Source organism: Aspergillus chevalieri, chromosome 4, assembly GCF_016861735.1.
Source record: "Aspergillus chevalieri M1 DNA, chromosome 4, nearly complete sequence".
In the NCBI taxonomy this organism is placed as follows: Eukaryota; Fungi; Ascomycota; class Eurotiomycetes; order Eurotiales; family Aspergillaceae; genus Aspergillus; species Aspergillus chevalieri.
The window spans coordinates 4293-18419 of NC_057365.1; the positions used below are offsets into that span (position 1 = coordinate 4293).

Below are 14127 nucleotides of genomic sequence, written 5' to 3' on the forward strand. Positions count from 1 at the left end.
TGCCATGTCCACTGCCTGCCCACACTGCATACCTTGCTGCACTCACACCCACTGCCACCCAATGCCATGCTCCCATACACCACCTGTCATACACATCATTCACCACCCTGGCCCATTCACAATCACACATCATCCATCATCATCCATCATCATCCATCATCATCCATCATCATCCATCATTCATAATCTTCATCATTCACTACCACCAGTCTGCCTGTGTGCTCAACGGCCAATGCGCTTGTCCATGTCCATCCCATGTCCATGAAACCCTCGGCCTTCATCCACTGCCGTACTCAAATATCTACCCTCAACGCCTTCCCATCCATGCTATATATCTCCACTGTCGGACTACATACATACATATATATATATATATACATACATATCGATATACATATCACTATACATCTCTATATACATCGCTATATACATCGCTATATACATCACTATATACATCACTGTATACGTCTTGACATACAACTCTATATACATCTCTATACATCGCTATGGTCCTGGCCAATCCTCCATCTCTCTGCCTCCTGACTCCAACCCCAACTCAACCTCCTGACTCACCCGCCGCAGCCAACAAAACTCCTCAAACAACTGGCTATGGCCCGCCCGGCTGCGCTGCCCCAGCCACCCAATCACCGCCCCAATGTCCGCGCCGTCGACCTGCAATCCCACCAGTCGCCGCTGCCATGCCCCCCGAATGCCCACCCCCCATGGCCCATGCAGCATCATCGCCACCATGGGGATCAAAACCCCCCGGTACTGACACCGGCCGCCCGGCTCCCACCCGGCGCATATCGTCTGCGGCATCCCACAGGAAAAACACCCGCTGAATCGGCTGTACTGGATCCGCCGGCGAACCTGCAGCATCCACTGCTTGGCCGCCTGGCTGCGTGCATGCCGGCATGAATATAAATCGTGCTGGTCATCCGCCTGGGCCATGGCGCAGATATAACATCGATCCCGCCACTGCTGAGCCTCCTGCTCCCCAAACTCCTCATCCAGCCATGCCTGGGACTGTTGCCGGCGGAATTGAATGTCGGCCGCGGCCCACTGGTGCTGGCGTTGGCGGTGGCTTGCGCACTGGCGCTGCTGCTGGCGGTGGCTCGGGCTCGGGTGCTGGTGCTGGCGTTGGTTCGGGCTCTGGCTCTGGCTCGGGCTATGGCTTGGGCTTAAGCTATCGCTGTGGCGCCGGTGCTGACTTGGGCTTGGGCTCTGGCTTGGGCTCTGGCTCGGGCTCGGGCTATGGCTCCGGCGTGGGCTGTGGCTCGGGCTATGGCTATGGCTCCGGCGTGGGAAATGGCTCCGGCGTGGGCAATGGCTATGGCTCTGGCTCGGGCTCGGGCTATGGCTTGAGCTTGGGCTGTGGCGCCGGTGCTGACTTGGGCTTGGGCTCTGGCTCGGGCTATGGCTCGGGCTCCGGCGTGGGCTGTGGCTCGGGCTATGGCTATGGCTCCGGCGTGGGAAATGGCTCCGGCGTGGGCAATGGCTATGGCTCTGGCTCGGGCTCGGGCTATGGCTTGAGCTTGGGCTGTGGCGCCGGTGCTGACTTGGGCTTGGGCTGTGGCTCGGCCTATGGCTCGGGCTCCGGCGTGGGCTATGGCTCCGGCTTCGGCTTGGGCTGCATGAGCCCGCTGCTCTGCTGGAATCATACTCCATTCCGCGCCTGAGCCCCCGACCATTGGAACGCCTCGTGGCACTGCGCGCCCGCCAGTCTGGGTCATCTGCCAGCCCTAACACTGGCCGAACCGCCTGCCCTGGGCCATGGTGCAAGCCCACACACCCGGCCTCATGCCCAGCCTCATGCCCGGCCTCATCACCACCCACGTGCCCTACATGCCACTGCACATTACACCCATCACATGCCTGCTCGTCCCCGTCATCCCCGCAATGCTGCCGCCGGTATCCATTCACTGTCCCATCCAGATAATCGTCCAGTACCACCCGCCGGCACCCCCGACCTGCCACCACCCCCATGTATTGCTGCACCAGCTCCACCTCCGGTGTGCCCAGCTGTCGCTCATCCTCCGCCCACCCCGCCGGCTGGATAATGATCGCCTGGCTGGCCTGCCCATCCCGCCCGGCTCGCCCGCTTTCCTGTGCATAATCCAATAACGTCCGGGGTGTCCCAAGATGAATGATCACTCGGATATTCGGAATATCAACCCCCATGCCCAATGCACTGGTCGCGCAAAGCACTGTGGAATCCCCTCCCATGAACCGCCCCAAAATCCCACCCCGGTCCACCTGCCCACTGAAATACGCCTCACATCCCAATACCGCCGCCATCGCCTGCACCTGGTGGACCCGGTTGGCATATATCACCATCTTCCCCCCCCGGGCCCGGGCCCACTGGAGCTGCGCCTGCAGGAACTGAATAATCCAGGCATCCTGCTCCCATCCATATCCATGTGGTGCAGTGTGTGGAATCGGTGGCCGCCACACCCCATATGCCACATTGCCGCGGCTCGTGCGGGCCCGATATATATCGATCTGATCCTGTGGGTGGTGAATGCGCTGGCTGAACTCCGGTTCCATCTCGGGGGCAATGTGGCCGTTAAAAACACCATCTGTGTACGGGCCCGAACGAGCTTCCCAAGCTGTGCCATGGCGGACCGGAAGTTCTTCTGCTGGTTCATAATGATGTGGCATTCATCAATCACCACCCGGTCCAGCCGCTGCATCACCACCAACCGGTTGATGAATGAATGGAAATCGGGGGTGACAGCCGATTCCGGTGTGACCAGCACAATGGCTGCTTCATCACATGGCTGCTGCCGGTCCCATGCCATACATGGGATGCCTAGCCGCCGGCACCGCTGCTGCATATCCTGCCGCAGCGAGATCAATGGCACCACCACAATGGTGGTGCCCCCGGGGACGGCCCACGCGGGCAACATGAATAACATGCTTTTCCCACCGCCGGTGGGCATGACTGCCACCACGGGGCTCTTGCCCTGCTGGATCGCCGCCATGGCGGGTGCCTGGATGCCCTGGAACTGCATGCCGGCCTGACCGGTCATCTGCTGCAGCGCAGCGGCCATGTCCATGGTCTGCAGCTGGTGGCGCCGCTCCATGTGGTGCTCCTCAGCCTCCACCTGCCATGGGGCCCGCTTGCGTTTCCCAAGCACGGGGCGAGCCCTAACCCGTTCCTGACCGGGATCATTCACCAAGCAAGCCCTAACCCGTTCCTGACCGGGATGGTGAATTGGACAGCTACCTTCATCCACCAAGCGAGCCCTAACCCGTTCCTGACCGGGATGGTGAATTGGACGGTTGCCTTCATCCACCAAGCGAGCCCTAACCCCTTCCTGACTGGGATCACTCACCAAGCGAGCCCTAACCCGTTCCTGACCGGGATCATTCACCAAGCAAGCCCTAACCCATTCCTGACCGGGATCATCCACCAAGCAAGCCCTAACCCATTCCTGACCGGGATCATCCACCAAGCGAGCCCTAACCTGTTCCTGACCGGGACGGCGGCTTGGACAGCTGCCTTCATCCACCAAGCCAGCCCGAAGCCCACCGGCATCAATGTCGGCATGGACATCTCCTGGAACCCCCGTGCCGCAGCCGAACCCCAGAAACTGGTGCCAATCCACACTGGACTGCCGGAACATTGCCCGCCGGTGGCTTGTTGTGCCCGCCTGCTCCATCAGCTGCCGCCCATATACCATCCCCGCCACGTGCGATGAATGGCCCGCCTGTAAATCCGTCATATGCGCCATCCACTGGTCCGCATCCATGCCGTCCTCACAGTCAGCATCCAATGCCGCCGCCTGCTCCGTTTCATCCTGGCGGTCACTGGTGAATGTGCTGGATGCCCGCAGGAACCGCCGGCTGATGCCAATGGCAATGTCCCGGTACGCCGGAATATTCAATGCCTGGCCGAGCCGGGCCTGGGTCTCCCGCTTCAACACCTCCCGGAATCGCTCGGGGGTCCATGGCCGCTGCATGCCCGGGTCGGGGCCCCATAAATATGGGCTGGGGGCTGCCATGCCGGTGTGCCGTTCGACGTGCCAATCAATGTGCCATTCAGTGTGCCGTTCGCCGTGCCATTCAGTGTGCCATTCAATGTGCCGGCTTGTGTGCCATTCCATGTGCCGTTCAATGTGCTGTTCAATGTGCCATTCAATGTGCTGTTTGATGTGCCGGCCTGTGTGCCAATCGGTGTGCCAATCGGTGTGCTGTTCGATGTGCTGTTTGATGTGCCGTTCAGTCTACCATTCAACATGCCATTCACCGTACCATTTGGTGTGCCATTCCATGTGCCGTTCAATGTGCTGTTCGATGTGCCATTCACTGTGCCAGCTCGTGTGCCATTCCATGTGCCATTCGATGTGCCGTTCAATGTGCCAATCGGTATGCTGTTTGTTGTGCCGTTCAACATGCTGTTCGATGTGCCGTTCAATGTGCTGTTCGATGTGCCATTCAGTGTGTCGTTTGATATGCCATTTGCTGTGCCGTTTGATGTGCCATTCAGTGTGCCGTTCGCCCTGCCATTCAGTGTGCCATTGACCGTGCCGGCTCGTGTGCCATTCCATGTGCCGTTCAATGTGCTGTTTGATGTGCCATTCACCGTGCTGGCTCGTGTGCCATTCGCCGTGCCGGCTTGTGTGCCAATCAGTGTGCCATTCAGTATGCCGTTCGCCGTGCCATTCAGTGTGCCATTCAATGTGCCGGCTTGTGTGCCATTCCATGTGCTGTTCAATGTGCTGTTCAATGTGCCGTTCGATGTGCCGTTCGACATGCCATTCACTGTACCATTCACCGTGCCATTCACCGTGCCGGCTCGTGTGCCATTCAATGTGCCGTTCGATGTGCCATTCGACATACCATTCGATGTGCCATTCGACATACCATTCCATGTGCCGTTCGATGTGCCATTTGACATACCATTCGATGTGCCATTCACCGTGCCATGCGCAGTGCCGGCCTGCCACGCTGTCAACTGGCCAATGAATGGCATCGCCAGCCACATATACCACACCACCAACTCCCCGACCGCCCGTGGCACATACCGGTGGATCAGCTTGCTGTCGTTGCTCGCATGGAAGCCCTTGTGGTATGCAGTCACCAGTGTCACCATCCCATCCTCAATGAACACATTGCGGAATTGGTTGTTCGGCGTGTTGACATACTGCACACTGAGCAGCTCGGGGGCCCGTGCCGGCTGCCCCGCCGTCATATGGATGGCCACGGCCAGTTTCTCCTTGAACCGGGCCACCCGGGCCAGATACTGTGCCACCAATGGGCCGTGGATCGCCCCCGGCGCATGAATTGCTGCTGCACGGGGCGCTCTGTGCGCAGCCGCTGGATCATCCACCACCGGCCATCCACGGGCCACCGGGTTCGGCGATCGTGCAAAAGTTCCAGCCCGGGTGCCCCTGGGTGGGATCATCATACAAGCCCTGCCACGGGATGGCGGGCAGCGGCATGGTGCTTGGGGTGTGGGCGCTGCTGGAACCATCGGCAATACATAATAGTTCACACAGCAGCTCCCGTGTGGCCCCAACCAACCCGTGGATGAACCCACGGAATTCACCCATCGTGAAATGCAGATCCTTGTACAACAGCTCATCGGCTCCCATCCACGCCACATGGCCCGGCGCCGTGCTATTGTAATGGATCTTCAACCCATATGTGCGCCAGTCGAGCAATGTCTGCATGGGCCCATGGGTGCCACGGATCATGAAGCGGCTGACCATCTGCTGCACATGGTCATGAAATGACGGGCGATCGTGCACCGTGGTGGGGGTGTGGCGTGTGGGACTGGCACTATCACAGCCCTCATCGATATCGGCCAGTTGGGCATCTGCACTGGCCAACGGCCATGCTATTGGGCTAGCCGGTGTGCCATTCACTGTGCCATTCACTGTGCCATTCACTGTGCCATTCGCCGTGCTAGCCTGTGCCTGCCACATCTGAATAATGTCCCCCACATGGGGATCCAACCACAGTGCCTTCTGCACCACCATGAACCGCGCAAGCTTGATCATCCGCGATAAAATGGGGGGTAACTGTCGGGATCACGCCACCCAGTCTCCCCCAGCCGAGCACCGCCATGGCACACACAAGGGGGCTTTCATATTCATGGGCACGGTGGCGCTGGTTGAGCAGCTCAATGCAAAACTCCAAGCAGGCACGCTCCATTGGGCTCATCATCCATGCCGGCTCGGTGCTGCCTGCATTGCCAGTCTCCTCTGCTTCTTCCACATGCTCGGGGCTCACCCCATGCCCGGCTGTGGGCTGATCTCCGGGGCTCACCCCACGCCCCTCTGTGGCCCGATAACTGCCGGGGTTCCCACCCTGTTCTAGGATCCGACCGGCCCCGGGGAACATATGGACCGCCCGAGCCCGGGCTCGATGGGGCGCCTGTTGGGGCCTCGCCATGGTGGGCATGGCAAGCTGCCACAAGATCTGCCACTTCCGCTGCTGCCGCGCGGTCATCCCATACACGGGCAGTGGGCCACACCACTCCTGCATGCCCTGTCCGGCCTGGGTGGCCTGTGTGCGTGCAATGAAGCCCAACACTTGCTGTCGGCCATGGACGGGTAACCCTAATCCAACAATAGTGTTCGTCAAGCTAATGGTGCCAAGCTTACGGGAAGGAATCGATGAAGAAGAAAGGAAACAAAGTGGAATCGAACAATATATATATATATCTCTCTCTCTCTATCTATCTCTCCATCGAGCTATATATCTCGCTATATATCTACATCTACATCTATATATATATATACACACCCCCACATACCAAACAGTGTATCCCTTAAGATGAATGGGTGTATAGTGTCTAGTTCTCTTTCATCTCAACAGTCACATACGGCTGCTGCTGCCGCTGCCGCTTTGCTGCTGGCTCCTCCCCTTTTCCCTCCCCCCAGCCCCGCTTCCGCGGGCCTAGTGATACCTGAAACCCTAGGAAGGCATGCCACTCCCGACTGATGGCCCGGTATTGCACCCGCCGTGCCTGGATATGGCCAGGTGCCTCCTGCAGCCCCCGGGCATACACCGTCCCAGCAGCCCAGGACCCATGGCCGGCTTGCTGGTCGATCAGCCCATCATCGGCACTGTAGTCACGCTTGAACCCACCACACTGCAGGTGTGCCCGGGAGATGGCAATTGCTGCATGCCGCCAGGAAATCACATTGAGCTTGGTCTGCAGATTGTTACAGATCTCACTGCATCAGCCTCACGTGACAATGCGGGGAGTCAAGGCAGAATCATTGGGCAAAAAGACCATGCAGAAAGAACAAGGATTATGATGAGGAAGATATACACCCAAGCATCACGTGACCACGGTAGAAAGGACGACGGAGGAATTCTACCAATATACCAATATGGTAGATAGGACAAAGAGGGAATGCTACCAATCTATCAGGGAATGGATATTACAGGACAGAAGGAGGTAGCATGGTAGGAACGGAGAATCTACCATTGGACTAGGAAAGGTATATAAGGACATTCATTCATGTACCTAGCTTAGTTCTTCGCGATCAATTCAAGTCTTACAGCATTGGTTACCTTCTAGTTTCTGACTCGTCCGCACTTAACCAACAACCCAGTATACGTACTCGGTTGGCCTTGTTTCTCTACTCGTTACCTTTACCGTTCCTACTTGTTGATTATCTTACGGAGCCTGGAGGGGGCGATATACCCATCAACGACTATTGAACTACGGAGCCTGGAGGGGGCGACATACCCATCAACGCATACGACATACCGAATCGGACCCGAAGGGGCATTGAGCATACGACTACTTGGGAACACTTAAGGTAAGTGTTCAGTCTCGAAATACAACTAACTAGAACCCTAGGTACGACACGAGAGAAGCCAGGTTGTGACACATTGATCGCCAGTCAGTACGAGTCAGGTTTCGAGACTATATTGACTTAAAACACGAACTGCAACCATGTCTAACAACAGTAACAGCAACACTACTCCTAGATCCTCTCGTGGATCTGAGGGACGAACTCCGACTTATGAAGAACTCTTTGGAATGGTTAGCCAGCTGCAGGAAAGCATCACTACTTTGGAAGAACGACAGTCAGCCAAAGCTATCAAAGTTCGACCACCGGAACCCTTTGATGGTACTCGATACAAGTTGCGACCCTTCATCACTCAATTGGACTTGTATGTCCGCATGAACCGGAGCAAGCTCATATTTGAATCCGACAAAGTCCTACTTGCAGCAACTTACTTGACTGGACCAGCATTTGATTGGTTTGAACCTACCTTGCGTGACTTCCAGGAGAAAGATGAACAATACCATAACGACAATACCACCGAGGTTTTCAGCAGCTTCACTGAATTCAAGAAACGACTCCAGGGAACATTCGGAGATATTGACGCCACACGGAACGCTGAACGAAAGCTATGGCGACTCAAACAGACAGGATCAGTAGCCAAGTTGGTATCTGATTTCCAGCAGATCATCACCCATCTGAATTGGGACGAGACGATGTACATTGCGAAATTCGAGGAAATGTTGAAACCAGAGATTCAGGAGAAACTGGTTTGGATGGAACGACCGACTTCATTGAACGAACTCTTTGAACGAGCCGTCAAGATTGACAACACCCTGTATGACCTTAGAGTCAGACAGAAGGAGTCACGATATGGGAACACCTTTAGAGGAAACCCACGAACGAGCCACTATCGATCGAACGATAAACGACCAGCTCAACCACGAAGCCAAGGGTATGAAGATCCCTATGGACCACGACCGATGGAGCTGGATGCCACACAGCATAGGCCCTTCGTATCCGACAAGGAAAGAGAACGAAGAAGGAAAGAGAAACTTTGCTTCACATGTGGAAAGCCGGGCCACATGACGAAGGCATGCAGGCAACGACAGAACGTTAGGCCTCAGCAACAACGAGACGATAACAAGCAACTGCACGCTACCCAGGAGAGAGGAGCGTATGACACCACAGGAATTGTGAACCCTGAACTCAGAGCAACGAATGATTCTGGATGGCACACGCAAGAGGCTTCGGATGAGCATGGAGGACCATGGAGACCCAGAACTATGATTGTACCCAACCTGAGCCCATTGAGGAGGTTGATGGAAGAACAGACGACCCTCACGACAGAGGAAATTGATGAGATCATGAGTTCAAGCGAAGAAGAATATTGGCCCAATGAACGGACGGTGGGATCCGACAGCGGAAGCGACAAAGCCCATATAAGGACGGATGGGTCCGAAAAAGCCATCAATGAGCCAGTTCATGAGAAATCACTCGGCGAACTGCCCAACCAAGATTGGCCAGTTAATGATTTCCTTGACGAAGAGTACGGTGCTCAGTGGAATGGCCACGATCCCAACGTGGAGGAACTCCATGAGATACCGGAGACACCTCAGAACGCAACTCCCGAAAATGATGAACAAGAAGAACAGAGTCTGGCAGAAGATAATGAGGGATACACGAAGTCCAGTGTGTATAGCCCTATTTTGAAGCAACAGCTATGGTCCAAACGGTATACGGAACAACGAAAAGCCGACGAAGAAACGAATACCGACGTTGCCGCGTACTTCATTGATGATGTTGTTATCTCACTTCAGGAGAACCCCAAGAGGCTCTCTAAAGGATTGAAGGAACTATTCAATGAATTGATTACATACTGCCCACATCAGAACTTGAAATGTTGGGAACGAACGAACGAAACTTGGGAAGAACACCTACAGCAATGCGACCAGCACCCATACACATGCCACCACTGTGGACAGAACAACGGAGAACTATGGGGATACCTACGGGACATCACGACCAAACGACTACGAGGCCCCATCCACAGCTCATGCAAGTATGATTGGTGTGATTGCGTGCACTATCGAGAGCACCCAAAGCACAACCAATTACCTTGGATTGTGTGTTATAGTCACGCCTGTGGAGAACATTACGATCGAAAGAAAATGGCGCATTATTTCCCAGAACGACCTAGGAAATACAATGACAGTTGTCCTTGTTGGGATTGGAACTGTGCATGCAGGGGATATCTATTGCACCCAGAGCATTCAAGTATGCACTGGACTGCATGTTATGAAGATGACTGCATAGTTCACTTCGAACCCAAGGATTACTACCCAAGTCCACGACGTCTACGGCAACCAAGATGGCAAGCAAGCCTATCAGCGACACAGCGAGGATACCACTTGAAGTTTACGACACCAGTTCTCAATCAACTAGCCAGAGTGATGGTTGACTCAGGAGCTACTGGAAATTACATGGATCCTAGATTCCAGCGACAATTGGGGATCTTAGGAATTGAGAAGGCGCAGCCAGAGCCTATCTCAGGACTGAATGGTGAGAATTTGGGAAGCCACCTGACGGTCGAATCGGGATTTGTCCCTATGGCTGTAGCGGATCATGAAGAAAGGATCAATTTCGACGTGACACCGCTGGGACAATACGATATAGTGTTGGGGATTCCATGGCTCAGGAATCACAACCCGGAAATCAACTGGAAAACTGGACAAATGAACTTTGCAAATTGCGATTGCCCAAGAACAATGAAAGGACCGAGTCAACGGGAGGCCGGGACCTCACCACGATCTACAGGCAGGAGACCTGGTAGATACGTGAAGCAACCGAGAGGTGGGTTGAGAATGAATAACAGAGAAACGAATGACACAGCGACGAATATTGTTTTAGCAGCCACCAGGGCCTCAGAACGACATTGGCTGATGAATTTACCCGGATGGGCACCGGACACGACCCAGAAGTATTGCGAATATTTGATGGATGAGGATATATCCAAGAGATCAGCGCCGATTGAGGAATATCGCTCAGAAAGAGTTGATAGCAACCAAGAAGCATCAGACTCAGAGCTAGGCTCATGGGAATGGATTGACCATAAGGAGCTAGCAGCAACGACTCAGGAACCACAGATTCCACAGGAGTATATTGAGTTTCAGCACTTGTTCAAGCAGCCTGAACGACCTGAACTACCAGACCATGGACCACACGATCATCGCATACCCCTTATGGAAGGGAAGACACCGACATGCAAGAAGATTTACCCGATGTCAGAACGAGAATCAAGAATACTACGGGAATATATTGAAGAACAATTGGCGAAAGGATTCATCAGACCATCAACATCACCAGCAGGGCACGGAGTCCTATTTGTACCGAAAAAGGATGGAAGCCTACGACTATGTGCAGATTATCGACCACTCAACGCCATCACCATCAAGGATCGACATCCATTACCACGAGTTGATGAAATGCAAGACCGAATCAGAGGAGCAAAATGGTTTACAAAATTCGACATTGTAGACGCCTACAATCGACTACGGATCGCCAGAGGAGAAGAATGGAAAACGACCATCAGAACGAAATATGGACATTATGAATATTTGGTCATGCCATTTGGGCTTACCAACGCACCAGCATCATTTCAACGATTCATTTATGATGTACTTGGAGTATATCTTGACATCTTCGTGATAGTCTACCTTGACGACATCTTGGTCTTCTCCAGCACCTTTGAAGAACATGTGCAGCATGTCAAGAAAGTACTGCAAAAACTTGAGGAAGCGAAGCTACGATTGAAGTTGAAGAAGTGCGAATTCCATGTTCAGGAGACTGAGTTCTTAGGACACTGGATCACTACAGAGGGAATCCAGATGGATAAGAACAAAGTTCAAGCAATCTTGGATTGGCCAGAACTGAAGAACACCAAGGAAGTTCAGCAGTTTACAGGACTTGTGAACTACTACCGACGATTCTTGAAGGACTACTCACAATTCATGACGCCACTGTTCAAATTGTTGAAAAAGGGACAAGAATTTCAATGGGGACCAGAACAACAACAAGCGTTTCAACAAGCCAAGGAAAGAATTGTATCTGCACCAGCACTTGTGCAGTTCGACCCAGAGAAGGAAACCACGATTGAAACAGATGCATCAGACTACGCCATTGGTATGAGAATGACTCAACCAGGACCAGATGGAAAACCACGAGCTGTTGCATTCCACTCACGAAAACTAGTTCAAGCGGAATTGAACTATGACATCCATGATAAAGAATTGCTAGCTATAGTGGTAGCATTCAAGACTTGGAGAGTTTATTTGGAAGGAGCACAACACACTGTACTTGTGAAGACAGATCACAAGAACCTGACCTTCTTCACAACAACCAAAGAGTTGACCCGAAGACAGGCCAGATGGGCTGAAGTACTATCGCAATATGACTTCAAAATCATCCACTGCAAAGGAAATGAGAATGGACAAGCAGACGCACTCAGTCGACGACCAGACTATGAGATCAAGGACAGAACGATCAACCCAGCGATATTGAAAACCAACGAAGATGGAACCATCAGCTACAACCACCAGGTGTTAGCAGCAACGATGCATATCTCAAACGAACCTTTGGAAAAGAAAATCATTGAAGAAACACAAAAAGACAAAATGATCCAGGATATGATTGAAAACTCAGCAGAAAATGACAAATTGACCACAGATAACAATGGATTAGTGTACTTGCACAATCTCATCTATGTGCCAAAAAGCATGAGAAATGAGATCATCAGCATGCACCATGACACTCCACTCCACGGACATTTGGGAACAGAGAAAACAGCTGAACAAATTATGAGAAACTACTACTTCCCAAACACGCGAAAAGTTGTTCAAGAATATGTGAAGAACTGTGAAACTTGCATTCGAGATAAGGCAGCAAGACATCAACCCTACGGAAAAATGCAATCCCCGGATGCTCCAACACATCCATGGGAATGGGTTACCATCGACTTCATCACACAGTTACCGACATCACAAGGATATGACTCGATTACAGTCATCACAGACCGAATGACCAAATATATCCATTTGGTACCAGCCAAAGGAACCATGACCGCAGCAGATATGGCACAAATATTCCTGAAGCATGTTATTACCAACCACGGAATGCCTCAAAAGATCACATCAGACAGAGACAAGCTGTTCACTTCAAAATTCTGGACAACACTCACAAACTTGATGGGTATAGAACACCGCCTCACCACAGCCTACCACCCACAAGCAAATGGTCAAACTGAACGAACCAACCAAACGATTGAGCAATACCTACGGCATTACATCAATTATGAACAAGATGATTGGGTTAAATTCCTACCCATGGCACAGTTTGCATACAACAATGCAGAGCACTCAACGCTCAAAGTAACGCCATTTTACGCCAATTATGGATACCACCCAGTGCTATATGAGAAACCACGACCACAAGAGTCCACATCAGAAGCAGCAAATGAGACAGTCCAAAAGCTGAAGAACTTACACCACCAACTGTCAAGAGACATTGACTTCATGAACCTACGAGCGGCTATATATTACGACAAGCACCATGGAGAGGGACCTACCTTGAAGAGGGGGAGAAAGTATTCCTGCTCCGCAGAAATATCAAAACGAAACGACCAAGTCAAAAGCTCGATCACCAGAAGATTGGACCTTTCACCATTGAAGGAAAAACAGGACCAGTGAATTACCGCTTGAAACTACCGAAATCAATGAAGCGCATACATCCAGTATTTCACATCTCGCTATTGGAACCAGCACCGAAAAACGCCATGCCAACAGAAAATATCGAAATCGAAAGCGATGATGATGAATATGAAGTTGAACGAATTCTGGATTACCGACAAGTCAATGGACGACCATGTTACCTGATCAAATGGAAAGGGTACGATACCTCTGAGAACACATGGGAACCTATTGCGAACTTGACTGGTTGCCACCAGTTGGTGAAGGAATACCACCAGCGACAGCAGAGTCGAAGTTCTCCCAAAAGGAAGGAGAATTCATCATCTGAGACAGACTAGGATCATCTGTCACCGCAGCAAGCTGAGCATCCAGAGAAGCGGTCTCAGCAACAGGCCAGGAAACTTGAGAATCCAACTCCTCAAGAAGAGCCACGTCATTCTCTAACATAGCCTTATTTCGAGCCTCAAGAAACCGTTTATGTTTCCGCAACCGGGCCAATTTGGCAGACGTCTCGGAAAGACGCGCCAGTGCCTCATCATTTGAACGCTCCGCATCTTCGAGGTCGGCGGCTAATCTCATTCGATCACGCTCCAAATTTTGCCATTTTCGTTCATTATGAAAATCACGTT

General features: G+C 52.7%; 8 protein-coding genes across 8 annotated transcripts; 4 read left to right on the forward strand and 4 right to left on the reverse strand.

Annotated features, from left to right (window-relative positions):
• Positions 1 to 506: 506 nt before the first annotated feature.
• ACHE_40001S (uncharacterized protein) lies at positions 507 to 842 on the forward strand (the record flags this gene model as incomplete). Its single annotated transcript, XM_043278151.1, has 1 exon — positions 507 to 842. The coding sequence occupies one exon, from the start codon at positions 507 to 509 to the stop codon at positions 840 to 842; it is 336 nt and encodes a 111-aa protein (XP_043135959.1).
• Positions 843 to 914: 72 nt separating this feature from the next.
• ACHE_40002S (uncharacterized protein) lies at positions 915 to 1679 on the forward strand (the record flags this gene model as incomplete). Its single annotated transcript, XM_043278152.1, has 1 exon — positions 915 to 1679. One exon carries the CDS (start codon positions 915 to 917, stop codon positions 1677 to 1679), a length of 765 nt encoding a protein of 254 aa, XP_043135960.1.
• Positions 1680 to 1773: 94 nt separating this feature from the next.
• On the forward strand, positions 1774 to 2124 carry ACHE_40004S (uncharacterized protein; the record flags this gene model as incomplete). The annotated part of the gene is made up of 1 exon (XM_043278154.1): positions 1774 to 2124. The coding sequence occupies one exon, from the start codon at positions 1774 to 1776 to the stop codon at positions 2122 to 2124; it is 351 nt and encodes a 116-aa protein (XP_043135961.1).
• Positions 2125 to 2330: 206 nt separating this feature from the next.
• On the reverse strand, positions 2331 to 4007 carry ACHE_40003A (uncharacterized protein; the record flags this gene model as incomplete). The annotated part of the gene is made up of 1 exon (XM_043278155.1): positions 2331 to 4007. One exon carries the CDS (start codon positions 4005 to 4007, stop codon positions 2331 to 2333), a length of 1677 nt encoding a protein of 558 aa, XP_043135962.1.
• A 234-nt stretch (positions 4008 to 4241) lies between these two features.
• Positions 4242 to 5288, forward strand: ACHE_40005S (uncharacterized protein; the record flags this gene model as incomplete). The annotated part of the gene is made up of 2 exons (XM_043278156.1): positions 4242 to 4865; positions 4902 to 5288. The coding sequence occupies 2 exons, from the start codon at positions 4242 to 4244 to the stop codon at positions 5286 to 5288; spliced, it is 1011 nt and encodes a 336-aa protein (XP_043135963.1).
• A 39-nt stretch (positions 5289 to 5327) lies between these two features.
• Positions 5328 to 6495, reverse strand: ACHE_40006A (uncharacterized protein; the record flags this gene model as incomplete). Its single annotated transcript, XM_043278157.1, has 2 exons — positions 5328 to 6029; positions 6085 to 6495. The coding sequence occupies 2 exons, from the start codon at positions 6493 to 6495 to the stop codon at positions 5328 to 5330; spliced, it is 1113 nt and encodes a 370-aa protein (XP_043135964.1).
• A 310-nt stretch (positions 6496 to 6805) lies between these two features.
• Positions 6806 to 7140, reverse strand: ACHE_40007A (uncharacterized protein; the record flags this gene model as incomplete). The annotated part of the gene is made up of 2 exons (XM_043278158.1): positions 6806 to 7054; positions 7102 to 7140. The coding sequence occupies 2 exons, from the start codon at positions 7138 to 7140 to the stop codon at positions 6806 to 6808; spliced, it is 288 nt and encodes a 95-aa protein (XP_043135965.1).
• A 6586-nt stretch (positions 7141 to 13726) lies between these two features.
• Positions 13727 to 14077, reverse strand: ACHE_40008A (uncharacterized protein; the record flags this gene model as incomplete). The annotated part of the gene is made up of 1 exon (XM_043278159.1): positions 13727 to 14077. One exon carries the CDS (start codon positions 14075 to 14077, stop codon positions 13727 to 13729), a length of 351 nt encoding a protein of 116 aa, XP_043135966.1.
• Between the last annotated feature and the right edge of the window lie 50 nt (positions 14078 to 14127).